Here is a 14,479-nt window from a genome sequence, read left to right as displayed (position 1 = left end):
TACACTGGGCAGAAAGATTCTGGGTCTTAAAAAATTATCTTAGTATGTTTTTGCTTGTAAATTAAATTTATGCTTTTAAAGAATGTATTTAAAGAATGAGTACTGTCATTATTGATTAAACCTTATGAACGATTGAAGTTTTTGTTTGATTTTAATTGTAGTTGACAGGTTATGTTAGTTTCTGATGTACAACATAGTGATTGGTAATGACAGCTTGTATGTTATGCTGTGTCACTTGAGCATAGCTACCATCTGTGACTACAACGCTGTTACAGTACCATTGACTATATTTCCTATGCTGTACCTTTCATTCCCGTGACTTACTCATTCCATAGCTGGAAGTTTGAAACTCCTACTCTACTTTATTCATTTTGCCCATCCCTCCACCCCCCTCTTCTGGCAACCACCAGTTTGTTCTTTGTATTTATGGGCCTCTTTCTGCTTTGTGTTTAGATTTCACATATAAGTGAAATCAGGTGTGGGCTATTAAAGCTTTTAGGAAAGAAAGTCGAAGTAGAAATTACTCTGTAGTAGAATGTTTTATGGGGTGCCTTCTTTTTAAGTAAATTTTTAATGGGTGCTGTAATGTGTGATTACACGGAGGGAGGGTGACTGCACTGTCCTGTAGCCCTGAACAGCCTTTTGTGGCTGTGGCTTTTTACAACAATGTAGAAAATCCCTGTGTAGGAATTTTTCTAAAGAAGTCGTGCTTATTAAAAATGCTTTGGAAGAAGGGAGAAAATTTATATCTGTGCCAGTGATTTTTTTTTTTGTCTTTTTCACATTTCCTGTTTTTTCCTGTCATGGTCTGTCTTAATAAACATGGTAGTAATCATACTATTTATTAATAATGTTTCGTATCAATCCCCTTTACATACTGTGTAAACTTTATGTAAACATAAATATGTTAGGAGCATTTTATGAACTTTGGGTTTTAAGATATTGTTTCATGAAGATATATTGTAGTTTATTTATTGGGTATTGGGTTTATTTCTGATTTTTTAAGATGTCAGTAACTCTCTATAGCTCAGCATTTCTGTATTTGATATAGTTTTTAAAGATTTATTTATTAGAGAAAGGAGTATGAGCGGGGGTGGGGGGCGGCGGTTGTGATCTCAGAATCCTGAGATCATGACCTGAGCTGAAATCAAGAGTCAGGCGCTTAGCTGACTGAGCCACCCAGGTGCCCCCTGCATTTGATTTTTTTAATCAATTTATTTGTATGAAGATTTTTGTAGTTTTTTTAAATAATTGATATATATAGAACAATAAACATTACTTGTTTTTTTTCCTTAAGACCATGTAAGAATCCTTGAAGACAGCTTCAAGTAATTTACTGTTTTTTTTTTTTCCAGGTTATAGTTATGAGTGCTACTCTAGATGCAGGGAAATTCCAGATTTACTTTGATAACTGTCCTCTCTTAACTATTCCTGGGCGTACACATCCTGTTGAGATCTTTTATACTCCTGAACCAGAGAGAGATTATCTTGAAGCAGCCATTCGAACAGTAATCCAAATTCATATGTGTGAAGAGGAAGAGGGAGATCTTCTACTTTTCTTAACTGGTCAAGAGGTATAGTCATTATTTTCTTCATTATTTAGCCTTTAGCGTATTAAATTATACAACAGCTTTTTAAACCTAAGAACTTGGCGTACATTAACCATGTGTTTCTTATCCCAAGTTTTAAAGATTTTCTTCAACTTGATTGTATTTAAGTATGAAATATATAACCCCTTTGTCTATGTACTCTCTGAATACCCTTTTATACTGTTGGTGTTTGTTAATTATCGTAAGAATGTTAAATGCTTTTAGAATTTCAAGATTTAGCAATTGCAGTCTCAGCTTTCGAGAGACCTGGGTGGTAAGAAGTGGTGTGGTAATTTGCAGTTTTGCTGAAGCAAGAATTTGAACCACACAGCTGCTGTGAAGATCAGATTGTCCTAGTCAGTTAGCTTGTGAGTGAACTTGAGTCACTTGGGTGCCCATTCAACATCAAAACAAATGTTTGTGTTTTGGTTTTGTTTTCCATGTGTTCACTGAGGATTAGAAGGAATCACTGAAATTTCTTAGTTAGAATTTAACTCATTTTAAGATACACGTTTTATTCTCAGGTGCTACATTTTTAAAACTTGTTTCCCACAGTAGGTTTATAGGTGTGCTAATGAAATTCTCAAGCTAAAGTTCAGGAAAAAGCTGTCTGGATAAAACAGTTTTAGAGAGCCTTTTACTGGAGGTTTTCTTAAGAGCTTGTCCTTTGTTTCAATAGATTTTATGAATTTTCTAGAATGTGCTTCTCAAACTAACATACATGCAGATCACTTAGAAAATTTGCGGATTCTGATTCAATAGATCTGGTGGAGCCTGAGATTCTGTATTCCTAACAAGCTTCTAAGTAATGCTGAAGCGCTCCAGGTTTGAGTGGTGAGGTTCTAGAGTAGCGCTGTCCCATTAGACCTTTCTTCCTTTCTTTCTTTCTTTTTTTTTTTTTAAGATTTTATTTATTTTTTGACAGAGAGAGGGAACACAAGCAGGGGGAGTGGGAGAAGGAGAAGCAGGCCCCCCAGCGGAGCAAGGAGCCTGATGCGGGGCTCAATCCCAGGACCCTGGGATCATGACCTGAGCCGAAGGCAGACGCTCAACGACTGAGCCACCCAGGCACCCTGCATTAGACCTTTCTTCAGTGCTGGACAAGTTCTGTGTCTGTGCTGTTCAGTATGGTAGTCACCAGGAATGTTAAGGCTTTTGAGTATTTGAAGTGTGGCTGTGAGAGGAGGGATTAAATTTTAATTTTACAGCATTTTAATTTAAATTTAAATAGCTACATGTGCCAACCCTCCTGTTTGTTTTTGTATGGCCCACGAGTTAAGAATTGTTTTTACATTTTTAAACAGTTTTAAGTAAGAACAAAGAATGTGCAGCAGAGATGATCCATGGATGCAAAGCCTAAATTGTTTTGGCCCTTTATAGTAAAAGGTCTGACCCCGCCCCAGAACATTTTTTCTCAAGTGTGGCCAGTGGACTGAGGAGGGGAGAGTTTGTTAAAGCAAGTTCTTGGCCCTGTTCCAGACTTGCTGAAATAGGTGAAATCTGAGGTGTGATATAGGAATCTGCATCTTCAATGAAGTCTACGGGCCATTTTTGTATTTCCCTAGGTTTAAAGGTCACTATGCCAGAGAATGTTTAAACCAGTATAATTCCTATAGTACATTAATGGCACAACTATAAACACTGTCGTGGGGGAATTGCCCTTGTTCTCCCAGATAGCAAAATCAGAAGTCTTCTGTGTGACTGCCTGCCTCCATTGGAATGTGAATTATTTTATTTGTATTCAGTTTCTACAGGAATGCTTGATAACACATAATATTCTGGCAAGTGCTATTGTTTTAAGAGCTATAAATATCGAATAATTTTTTTATCCTTGCATTTCTTCAGTATTTATGTGATCTATGATTTGTACCCCCATTGGCCATCGTTCTTTACTGTAGAACAGGGTTTTTCAACCTCAGCACTATCTACGTGGTAGGCTGATCAGTTTTTTTGTTGTGGGGTAACCTGTGCATCGTGGCGTCTTTGGTCTTTACCCATTAGATGTGTAACATTCTCTCCCCCCGTGGTAACAACGAAAAATGTCTGCAGACATTGCCACATGTCCCCTGGGTGGAAAATCGTTCCCAGGACAGCATCACACTTGCTCTTTTGGTAAATAAAATGTGTTGCAAATTCAGTTTTACAGATAGACCTATGTTGGTACTAGTCTTCCCTTTTATGCATTTTGAATGGAAGAATTTTTAAATATTTTGTAAGCAAGAGTACCAGATGCTTTTTTGATGGCATATAAACAGTATTTATGCACTAATGCAGTCTTTAGGCAGTTGAGGTATTTATTTTGTCCTTTTGTGCCTGGTCTCTAGTTTCTTGCTTCATCTAGAGTGCTGCGTAGTGTATTTTTGTAAATGACTTAAAAATAGCCATTATGTTCAGATAACTAATGATATTAGAATTTTATCAGAAACATCAGATGGTCTCACGGTGAGGACCTGAAAGGCTTTTCTATGATTTAACTTCTTGTATTTGATATTTTGGCGGCTATCCCATAGTTGGGGAAAGGAAGGGAACAGGCCCCATGGTTTTCAAATGTGTGCTAGAGTATATGTTTTCTGATAAAGTTATTAACTGTAATTGTGAACTAGGTTTGCATGTGTCCTCTTATATTTTTAAATCACCTTTCGATGACTAGTCTTGAATTTGAAGATCTTTAGGGTTAAAGGAGCAGAGTACCTAATTAATGTATTTTGTTTTACTGATTGTGTTTAGTAGAGCTGACTTAATATAATATAAAGTATTACTGTTTTTCATGTCTGTGAACCTGTGTTACTTTTACATGGTCAATTAAATGGTAGATCTCAGAATTCAGTATTCTTGTTTTCATAAATTTGAATAGCACCTGTAAAATTTAGTTTTCTCATGAAATTTTAAAATGATTTTTAAGAGCATTTTACCATTTTGACTACTTAAACAATAATGCATCTGTAGTAATCTGAGTGAATTTGGGAGTAGGAAATCAATCTTAATTGGTTAAAGGTTGGAAAAGATTTGAATTCTAGAATATTTTTTATGTTATAATATGTTAATGCATAGAATCTGGACTTGTGATTAAAATTAAGTGTTGCCTAGTAGAAGTCCTTAGGGGAGCTACAGTTCTGAATTAGATTAAGAATGATTATAATTGAAATATCAATTGTTTGTCAGGGGTTACATGAAGATGTTAAAACCATTCTTTAAGCAACACGTTCTTTTATCTTTAATTTTGCTGAGTAAAATGTCTTTTCCATATGCAGTGAGTTCAGCCTCCTCAAATTAGTAGTCCAAATTTATTTACTCACATATATTAATACTTTTGGAGCTGAAAGTCTTAAAAACTCCTGCACTTCTGTCTCAGTAGTCAATATTGCTCATAACTAAGCAACCCTAAGCAGATGGTTACTTTGTGCTGCTGAATGTCAGTGAGCTTTGTGCTCCTCTGAACTTAACATTGTTGACTATGGAAATTTGGTAAACTTTAGGGAAAAATTTGTTGCAGTTTTAAAACTAAATATTTAGAACCTTGCTTGTGTAAAAAAACAAGTGGTGTGGGATTCCGCCAGCCCCATCTTCAGAGATGATTTTATATCCCATGCAGTAGTGATTTCGTTTTAGCTGTATACTTACTTGGCAGATTGGAAAGTATAGTCCCAAGTATAAAGTTGGAATTATCTTGCTAAAATTCTGGAACCTGCAATGTACCATTTGGGGCACTTTGTTTTCTAGTATATGAAATCTGGATGTTTGGTGACTTTGGACCTTTTTGTTTTCTGGTCAAATATATGGTTAAGTCAGCTAAATTAAAAAATATTCTGAATATTGGCATCAGTTTTCCTGTGTTTATCTTTTTATTTTAGAAAAATCTAATTTGGAGTTTATATTCAAATCTTTTTGATTTGGAAGAGATCTAATTTTGTATTTGCATACCAGCAGGGGGCATTCTAATCTAGATACAGCATTTAAATGCTTTTTTTTCTAAAAATACTTGTTTTGTTATATTTTTTCTACCAATAGCATTCTTTCATTTTCTTTTAGAAACTTCAGATCTCAAAGGGAACTATGAACATCGAATCCTTAATAGTAATTTTCTGCATGATAATTTTCAAGACCCTTAATCCGTTTTTTAGGAGAACTACTATGTTTGAAGGAGAGGGTGAAAAAAGTTTTTGTTCTTAAGTATCCAGAGACTTTGTATTTTTTAACATGGAAACAAAATTGCCTTTGATTTAAAATTATTTCAAGGAAAATAATTTTAGTTTAATATAATAAAAATACAGACTACATTTACCTGATAGATTTTTTCCCTTTTTTCCTTTAATCATTCTGATTTTTGAATAAGTTTTTCTTTAATCATTCTGATTTTTGTGTAAGAGATAATTTGTTGATAAGGATAGCTTCTGATTGGGTCGTGCCTTGGACAAGCTGCCAAATCATTTAACATACTTCTGAATTTAACTGAATTAATGCTTCAGTAAAATTTAAATTTGTTGCTCTCCCCCCTCTCCCCCCTTTTTAAGTCCCTTTGCCACTCATAGAGCCTCCACCCACCTCTCTTTCTCGGTCTCCCATACTCTGAATATTTATTGTGAGTCCTCTCTTTAAAACCTAGAGATGAATGCAAATGTGTTGGAATTATTTTCTGTGGTCGGGAAAGTTTTGAAGATGCTGTAAGTTATTTGGGTTAGCCTACTTCTTATATATCTATGTTGATACTGTAAAGGTGTTTGTTCTCATTAGGCACAATGAAGCAAATCTTCCATATAATTACATTAGTGATACGTGACATTAAAGCCTAATTGGCTTATTTAAAATATCTAGCACATCAGTTTCTTTTAGATTGTGAACATTTAAAAGGTTATGAGTGCAGTTAAATATTCCTGGGTGAGAAATTTTAATTTTAGTACAATTTGTTGAGAATTAATTAGGACGTCTGACTAGAAGAAAAAGAGTGTGGAATGCCAATAGATAGTTGACTATTTATTTGAGTACAGAAATCAAAATTTTTCTTCCATAGTTTTGGAAATCCCGATGAAGTTTACTAACTTAGTTTTGATTTACCAAATTCAAAGTAAGCTTCATAGGACTAGGATTATGATAAATACTTAAATGTTTCAGTGTGTGTCTGTCTTGTTTTACACTCAGCCTTTTATTTTGTAGGAAATTGACGAAGCCTGTAAGAGAATAAAGCGTGAGGTTGATGATTTGGGCCCCGAAGTTGGTGACATTAAAATCATTCCATTATACTCTACACTTCCTCCTCAGCAGCAACAACGCATTTTTGAGCCTCCGCCTCCAAAAAAGCAGAATGGAGCAATTGGAAGAAAGGTTAGCATAGAAATATTCTCTATAAACGTTTCATTAACACACAACTGTCTGAGAGATATGAAACTATGTTGAATTATTAATGACTAAGTTATGGGTGGTGGTGATCTGAGTTGCACACTACAAAATGATCTGTATTTCAAAAGTAAATAGAAAAAAGTGTATTTTGGTGGAATTTTGCTTATCTTTTGACCTTAGAGTAAGAGCATGTACTGTTTTCCATCCCCACAGGAAGCACCTCCTTAGTAAATGGGTGGTTGGTTAGGGTGGGTCAAGAAAAGCAGGAGCTGATCAAGTGTCTTTCTCTCCTTTAAGTCACTTGGCAAAAGCCTAAGCACTTTTTTCTTCAGTGCCTTGGCTTCTGCCTGCAGTTTTCTTAAAGACCTAACCAAATGTCATGTTTGGAGGTATGAAATATTGACTGCACAGATTCCTGCAATAGCACTCATCATGCGGCATTGCATAACTATGTGGGTTTCTTTAGGGCAGGAATGCAGATTCTCTTAGTGTGGATGTCTGCCCGGCATAGGAAAGGGCAAGGGTTTTCTAAACCTGTTTCTGAGCTCTTTGTTGGGATGGGAAGGGGATCTAAGTTGAAGTTTGAAACAAAACAGCTATGCTTTTATTTGTTTGAGAGCTGGGAGTTCTAGTAGGTTCTTTGATATTAAAATTATATTGTTTGAAAAGGTTTGAAAAACATTAGTATAGTGGAGTTAATCATTTGTTAGGTTAAATAGTAGCTGAATATGAATTTTGGCAAGATTCTTAATCTCTGGTTTTAAAGTTTTCATTTTTTTAAAGTGGGTATTATTTACTTCATCACTTTTGGGAGATTATCATCAAGGATTAAGCTTTGTATATACAGGGTCCTAATATATCTAGAATAAACTAGTCCCTCATGGTAACTGCTCTAAGTTCCTTGAGTATATTCATGTAGAAAAAACTCTTACTTGAAATATTACTTAGGTATGATTTACTTGTCAGATTTGGAATTTACTGCTTTCTTATTTCTATATTCAGGACTAACAGATTCTCACCTTTTTTCTGCTTTTTATTTCAGTCTTTTTGCTAATGTTTATCATGATTATTGAAAAATTTCACATTATAAAGATACTTAAATATATCAGGGCTAATTATTTCTTTACATGGCTGTGTAAAAGTTAAATGAACCAAATACATTTTTCGAACTGAAGGAACTTACCAAAAAGATATATACAACACCAGCCTAGTGGAATGTAAACTAACAAGAGATTGATAGGAAAAAAAAAACAGCTTCTGAGTTTCTCATCGATGAGTAGTGAATGTGACTTTTAAAAAAACAGTCTGATGATAGCTTCATTATGTTGAACTTTCCAATTCTTTTTGTCATAGTGCTATCTGTAGAATATGTTAAAACATTTTTCCCTGTTACTTTATGTGCATTCTCAACTTCGGGGAAAACTTAACATTTTAAGTGATGAGCTTTAGTAGATAATTTTGAAGTTGATATGTTGACTGAAAAGTACTTATTCTCTGTAGAGTTCTTAGCTTAATTCTGTATCAGTCGATGTATGTAAATAAGTAGCTGTTTTCTTAAACATTTCTATAATAAAGAGTAGACTGCAGGCAGATAATTTTTCTTAAAATCATGTACACTTTGTATATCTGCATTTGTTTTAATTTTAAGATTTTTTTTTTTAACCACTGAGTAAAATTGGTATTAAGCAAGATTTGCCATATTTGTGTGTCTTTTCATATAGTTCTTTACATTCCATTTTTAGGTTACTTTGAGAAGTATGGGCCTGAACTTACTGAAATTATTTCACATCTGAGTTCTTTGCTCTGTTAATTATTAGTTTATTGGAAATTTAGGTTCAGTCTGGTGCCAGTCCAGTACATAATTTTGTAGGATCTACAACTTAAGCCCATGAAGTAGAATTTAACTGTATTGCTTTTTGTGTTCTTGTAAATCCTAAGGATATTGAGGAGAATTTTGTCTCACTGAAAAGAGTGACTCAGCAGTAGTTGGATATATGTGTGGTGATGGCCACGGATGATGAGGGGACCATTGGAGTCCCCAGGGCATGGGCTTACCTTGGGATCCCATCCTGGGCTTTCAGGTCAGAGTCAGACCAAGGGCCACAGTGCTACTTCATCATCCACTGACGGTTTTCATTCAGCTAACTACAGGACCTCTTGCTGGGAAATCATGTTCTCTTTAGGCATGAGTCAACTTCATCTTAGAGGCTGAGAACATTGTCACACACACAGATGCACGCGCTCACGCACACACACACCCATCCACCACCACCCCCCCACACACACACCTATGATCCCAGCAGAGGGAGGGAGGACTTCTTGGCAGTTGGTGCGACAATCTTATTATGGGGGGTGAGGTGGGGGAAGCTTTGAAGCCTGGCATGTTTAAGGAAAAATGAACATTTTTATAGAAGCCTAGTTCACAGGAGGATTCACTCATCCGATCATGGTTTTGGTGCTGGACAGGGAAGCTGCCTGGAAGAAGGTAGTAGGAGTGTCAGCTGAGAACCAGAGAGAGCAGAGACACATTCTGGCCAGGCGCTGACTTGGCGCTTGAGAGGAGCGGGTGACTGGCAGAGCCACGGCTCTGGCTGGGTTAGACAGAGCCGTCTGAAGGATTGGTGGGACTGTGGGGAAGGAGGAAGGGTTAATTCCTCATTAAGATGCACAATTCCTCATTAAAATGCACACAGGTTATGTGAGGGAAAGTGGCTGCATACGGGAACAGGAAGAACTGGCAGTTGGTTGCTATTTTCCTATTATTGTCTTCAAAAAAAAAAAAATGCCACAACTTTGATAATATCCCATTTATATTATAAAATAAAGAACTAGGGGCCAAGGCTTGCTTCTTCTGTTCTGAATTCGTTATTCTGCCAGTTAGTAGAATGGAACTTTCATTCACGAGTGTTAAACTGTCACTGGTTGATATTCACAATTGATTTAAAAGTACGAAGGAATGTTTAGGGATTTATGGTCTGCTTCCAGTTGTGTAAAACCAAATACGATTTGATTCATTTTTTGTTAAATTTGTTCTAGTACAAGGATAATAGCTAGCATAGAGTAGAATGTAAGAAGTCAAAATGTTTGGAACCAAAGAGAATATTTAATGTTTTTTAAATTCTGCCAAAATAAGTGTAATTCTGTATTTATATTTGGACACCTTTTGTGAGGTAGGTAGTGCCTTATTTATCTTACTCATTGTATTAATTTGTGCAGAATAGTTTATAATATGATTGTGGTAAAACTAACAAAACAGTCTTGTAATATTAAAGTTTTAAAATGTAGGCTATATTAAAGGTAAAGCTTTATGGGCATGGGGGACTTAACTAGCATCCCTTTTACAAATAGTTACTGAGTTCTTTTTATGTGGGCTTCTAACAGCACTACTGGTAATGATCGAGAAAGGTTGAGAATGCATGTATTTTTGTGAGGGTAGATCATTTTATTTGTTTTGATCATGCTTGACATTTATTCAGATATTTGAGTTTAAGTTCAAGGTACAGTTTTGTATAAGCATTAAAGTATCATCAATAAATCACTTGTGTGCATCTTTTGAATAAGTCTTATAATTGCTGTTTTATAGATTTGGTGTTACTAAAATCCAGCAACTATTCTTTGATTTTATTTAGTTTTCATTAATTTTGTCCATACAAATAGCTGATTTTTCTCTAGCTTATGTTACAGTTTACTAATTAACATGGCTCAAAGCATACACTGCTCAATAAAAAAGAGAAATGGCCCTTGTGGAGATGGTTCTGTAGTTTTAAAGAGAGGCTTAATGATCCACTATCTGAAGATAACTTAGTGTGGTACTGCTGGGACGTGGACAAATAAAGAAGTTAATGTCCTTACTGAATTGGCGACCCCCACAGAGTTCCCTGGGGACTAAAAATCCAAACTAGTTGAACCTAAATGCATTATTGTGTCCAAATAGAATTGAAGTAGAGCAACGCAAGTACTCTCAGTTCTACCATTTTGAAGTGGAATTATTGAAATAAAGAAGATTTCATTGTAAGGCATGTTATTGAGGGGGAAGGGGATAAATCTAGATGAACGTTTAATCTTAACACACTTAACATAAACACACAAAATTGGCAGTGGGATGTCAAACTTTTTTCCACAGGGTTTTCTATTTCAGGTAAATAAACCCCTAAATATATTTAGGGGTTTATTTACCTGAAATAATTGCTTGGTCAATGAGGTTTGAACACTTTTTAAGGCTCTTTGAACACTTATTGCCATGTTACAGTCTAGAAAGCTTGTACCATTTATATGTATATTCCCATTGGTCATATGTAGGTCCCTTGACAAAATCAGGATCACTTTGTGTTCTCACCGTTTCCTAATTAGATCATGTGCCACTTGACATCTAGAACATACTTATCTGAGGTTTCAAGGGAGCTAGATAACTTTTATCATCTATTTGTTCTTGTGCATTATGTATGTGTGTTTTCTTTAGCCTTAGCTAGTATTACTTCTCCAGCTCTAGTAATAGAGTCATTAGAAGAAGCACCCTGAAAGTCATACAGTTTGTTACATGAGTTTTTCCCTTTTTTGTCCCCAAACCTACCTCCCATGGTTTCAGAACCCTGCCCTTTTTCTCATAGACACTCTAATAATTGTTAAATCAGTATGGTAGATAAGTCCTATTCAGAAAAATTTTTATTACCTTAATGCTTTTTAACCAATTTACTTTTAATTTTGGAAAAAAGCTTAAAAGTCATACTTCTCTAAGGTCTTTTTTAACACTACTGCTTTAGATAAGTTTGATAATGACATGGGGTGTGCCAGGTTGGCATAATCCTGTGATTCTTAAACACTTGTGGAATCACAAATCCACACTTCCTTTTAAGTGTTATATAATTTGTCACACACACACCGAAAGACGCATGCATACCAAGTGAAATTATTTTGTAAAGAAAATGATTTTTAAATAACTCTAAAGAATTGATCACATCAGGAAATTTTTATCATACTAATTGTATTCTGTTCTAGAAGAAACATGAGAAATATATTTATTTCTTCCACTGCTCTAAATATATATCTAGAACTGTAACAGTTTCACCCCAGAATTCCAGAAAACCATAAGACTTCTTATATAATCACAAGCATGTAGCTGGCTCTGTAATAGGTTTATGAGGACTTCCTACATTTATCATCTAATTTTATTAACAACTTTGTCCTTGCTAGATTAATATGCAGGAGTTATAAAAGGAAATTGAGGTTTGGGAGTCTTAAAACCTTTCCACTATAACTTAGCTACTTAGGTTTGCTTCCTGGCTCTGTCCCCTACTCCTGAATTCATTGCTCCTTCCAGCACAGCACACTTGCCTTTGTAGAAGAATATTAAACTCAGGATATTTATTCAAATTCAACTGTCAACCTTATATACCTTGTTTATGTTTGCTTTGGTTCTAATTATTGAACCGTGTGCGTGTCGTCTAAATGTACTGAAACACATATTTCAGTAACATCAAATGATCTGTGTTTCTTACCATTTGCTAGTCCGCAGTCTTTGCAACTGCAACTGCCCAATACAAAAAGGAAGGATTTTGGTTTTAAGATATGTGAACGATTCTGAAATATTACCCTGTCAGTGGCTCTCTAGTAAGTTTTGGCAGTATACGTCCTTTTCATTTCTTAGATGTGCCTGTGGGCATTTTTGCTTACATGCCCTAGTTTAAGCGGAACCTTCCGCTGTTAGTGTTCTTCCCTTCTCTCTCGTGGGAGATCCCACCTTACCCTTGCCAACTCGTTTAAGTGCCTTTTTCTTGGTAAGTTTCCTTGGTCTTTGTTGTGGAAGTAAGCCCTTTTTAAGTCTCAGAGTGAGTCTTTGGTGTCATTTATACTGTCCGTGTCTGATCTTCCTTTACATGCTGTAAGAGTAGGCCCTGTATCTGATTCATTTTCTAGGTCATCTGCTTGCATATACAGGCATTTTCACTTAATGGCAGTTTTCTGTTCCTGAAAATCAGATGTTCAGGGGAAGAAGTACTAATGAGAATCCCATTTTCTTATTGTTTAATAAGAAAAATTATGTGACATGTCATTCTCAAACCCCAACCAGTTTCCTAAAATAGATCTAAAATATATTGTACACTTAACATAAACCAGCGATCGTATTAGTATGTAAATGCTGTAAACATTTTTCCCTGGCAGTAAAAGGTTCAAATGATTAACAGTTACTTGGTATGCCATGACATCTTCTTTTAGACTGTACACTTTCTAAAATACCTGCGTTCGATTTTGATGATCTGCCTGTTCTTGGATTGTAACTTGAGATTTTCTCTGCCCATGCCCTCCTGTGCCATTTTGTTTAAAATGTTGAGTTTTGGTGATACAAAATTTCCTTTGTAAATATTGCCAGAAAATACTGAAAGATACACATGTTGTGTAGACTTTGGTAATAACCAAAGTAGTGTTCTGTCAGGGAGACATTGTATCAGTTAAGCTTACACTGTTTCATTGATATTTTTGTTTTGATGCTGTCCTTATATTTAAGTAATCAAAACATTATGTGATTGAGTGATAACCTGAAGTAATAGCTTTCTTTGAAAAAGGAATTTGCCATGATGGACTAAATGAAATTTTGATTTAAGATCTTAAAGACTAATTTCTTTATATTGCATTGGCCATTGAGGATAAAACCTTATTTTTAGTTTACTTGATTGAAATTCATTTTTGAAAGTTCATGGCTACTTTTACTGTTATTTCAATTTTACTTGATTTATAATATTTATATACTGTTTATTTCTTAACAGGTAGTTGTGTCAACTAACATTGCAGAGACATCTTTGACAATAGATGGTGTGGTATTTGTGATCGATCCTGGATTTGCAAAACAAAAGGTATATGCTTTAGTACTTTAGTTGTATACTTTATTAAATTGGTGTTAGCTTAAGAGTACTTACTGCCTATTCATTTAGTGACTGCAATTTACTTTTTAGAATTATTTTTCTGTTGTCTTGTGTTTTGTTTTCAGACTTTGGTGATAGGAACCCTTTTTGTTCTTAGCTGGCTCTCATGTATTAAGCCCATGCATAATGTTTAATCCTAGGCTTTTTTTTTTTTTTTCCTCTTAAGGTTAATTGGTTTTTGTTTGTTTTTGTTGTTGGGTTTTTTTGTTTGTTTCTCTGTAGCAGTGGCAAGTATTTTGGTTTCTGTGTTCATTTAAGGAGTGTGGGGGTAGTAATAAGAGGGATAGAATTGTCATTGCTGTAGATTGGTCACTTACTCAAGGAAATTAGAGTTTCTATTATGTGCTGGGCATAGTGTCTGAAAAGATGTTAACGTTAACCTCTAGTTGAACAGTGCTGAATACCAAGCAGTTTGGTCAGAGTAAGTGACTACTCAGGAAATACTGGGGATGTTGTATAATTCACAGATCTTTCATTACATTTGGTTACATTTTGTAGGTGTAATTGGGAGAATTTGTTGCATGTAGTATTCATGTTTCTGATGGAAATTTTTCGCTTTAAACTGGCAGTGTGTAACTGACTTCTTCTGGACTAAGTTCAAAATATTTTTCTTGAAATTGACAGGTTCTTTTCAGGCAA

The 14,479-nt window shown here is 35.1% G+C and overlaps 1 protein-coding gene across 1 annotated transcript in view; it reads left to right on the top strand.

Annotated features, from left to right (window-relative positions):
- DHX15 (DEAH-box helicase 15) overlaps positions 1-14,479 on the top strand; it is a 57,254-nt gene that overhangs the window by 28,721 nt on the left and 14,054 nt on the right. The window contains exons 5-7 of the mRNA XM_036090624.2: positions 1,356-1,574; positions 6,741-6,908; positions 13,685-13,771. Of these exons, the coding sequence (XP_035946517.1) occupies positions 1,356-1,574; positions 6,741-6,908; positions 13,685-13,771 (474 nt within the window). The remainder of the gene's footprint in view (positions 1-1,355; positions 1,575-6,740; positions 6,909-13,684; positions 13,772-14,479) is intronic.

This window comes from Halichoerus grypus, chromosome 3 (assembly GCF_964656455.1).
Source record: "Halichoerus grypus chromosome 3, mHalGry1.hap1.1, whole genome shotgun sequence".
Taxonomy (NCBI): Eukaryota; Metazoa; Chordata; class Mammalia; order Carnivora; family Phocidae; genus Halichoerus; species Halichoerus grypus.
The sequence above is the reverse complement of the archived record's forward strand: the minus strand, read 5'-3'. Positions and strand labels throughout refer to the sequence as shown.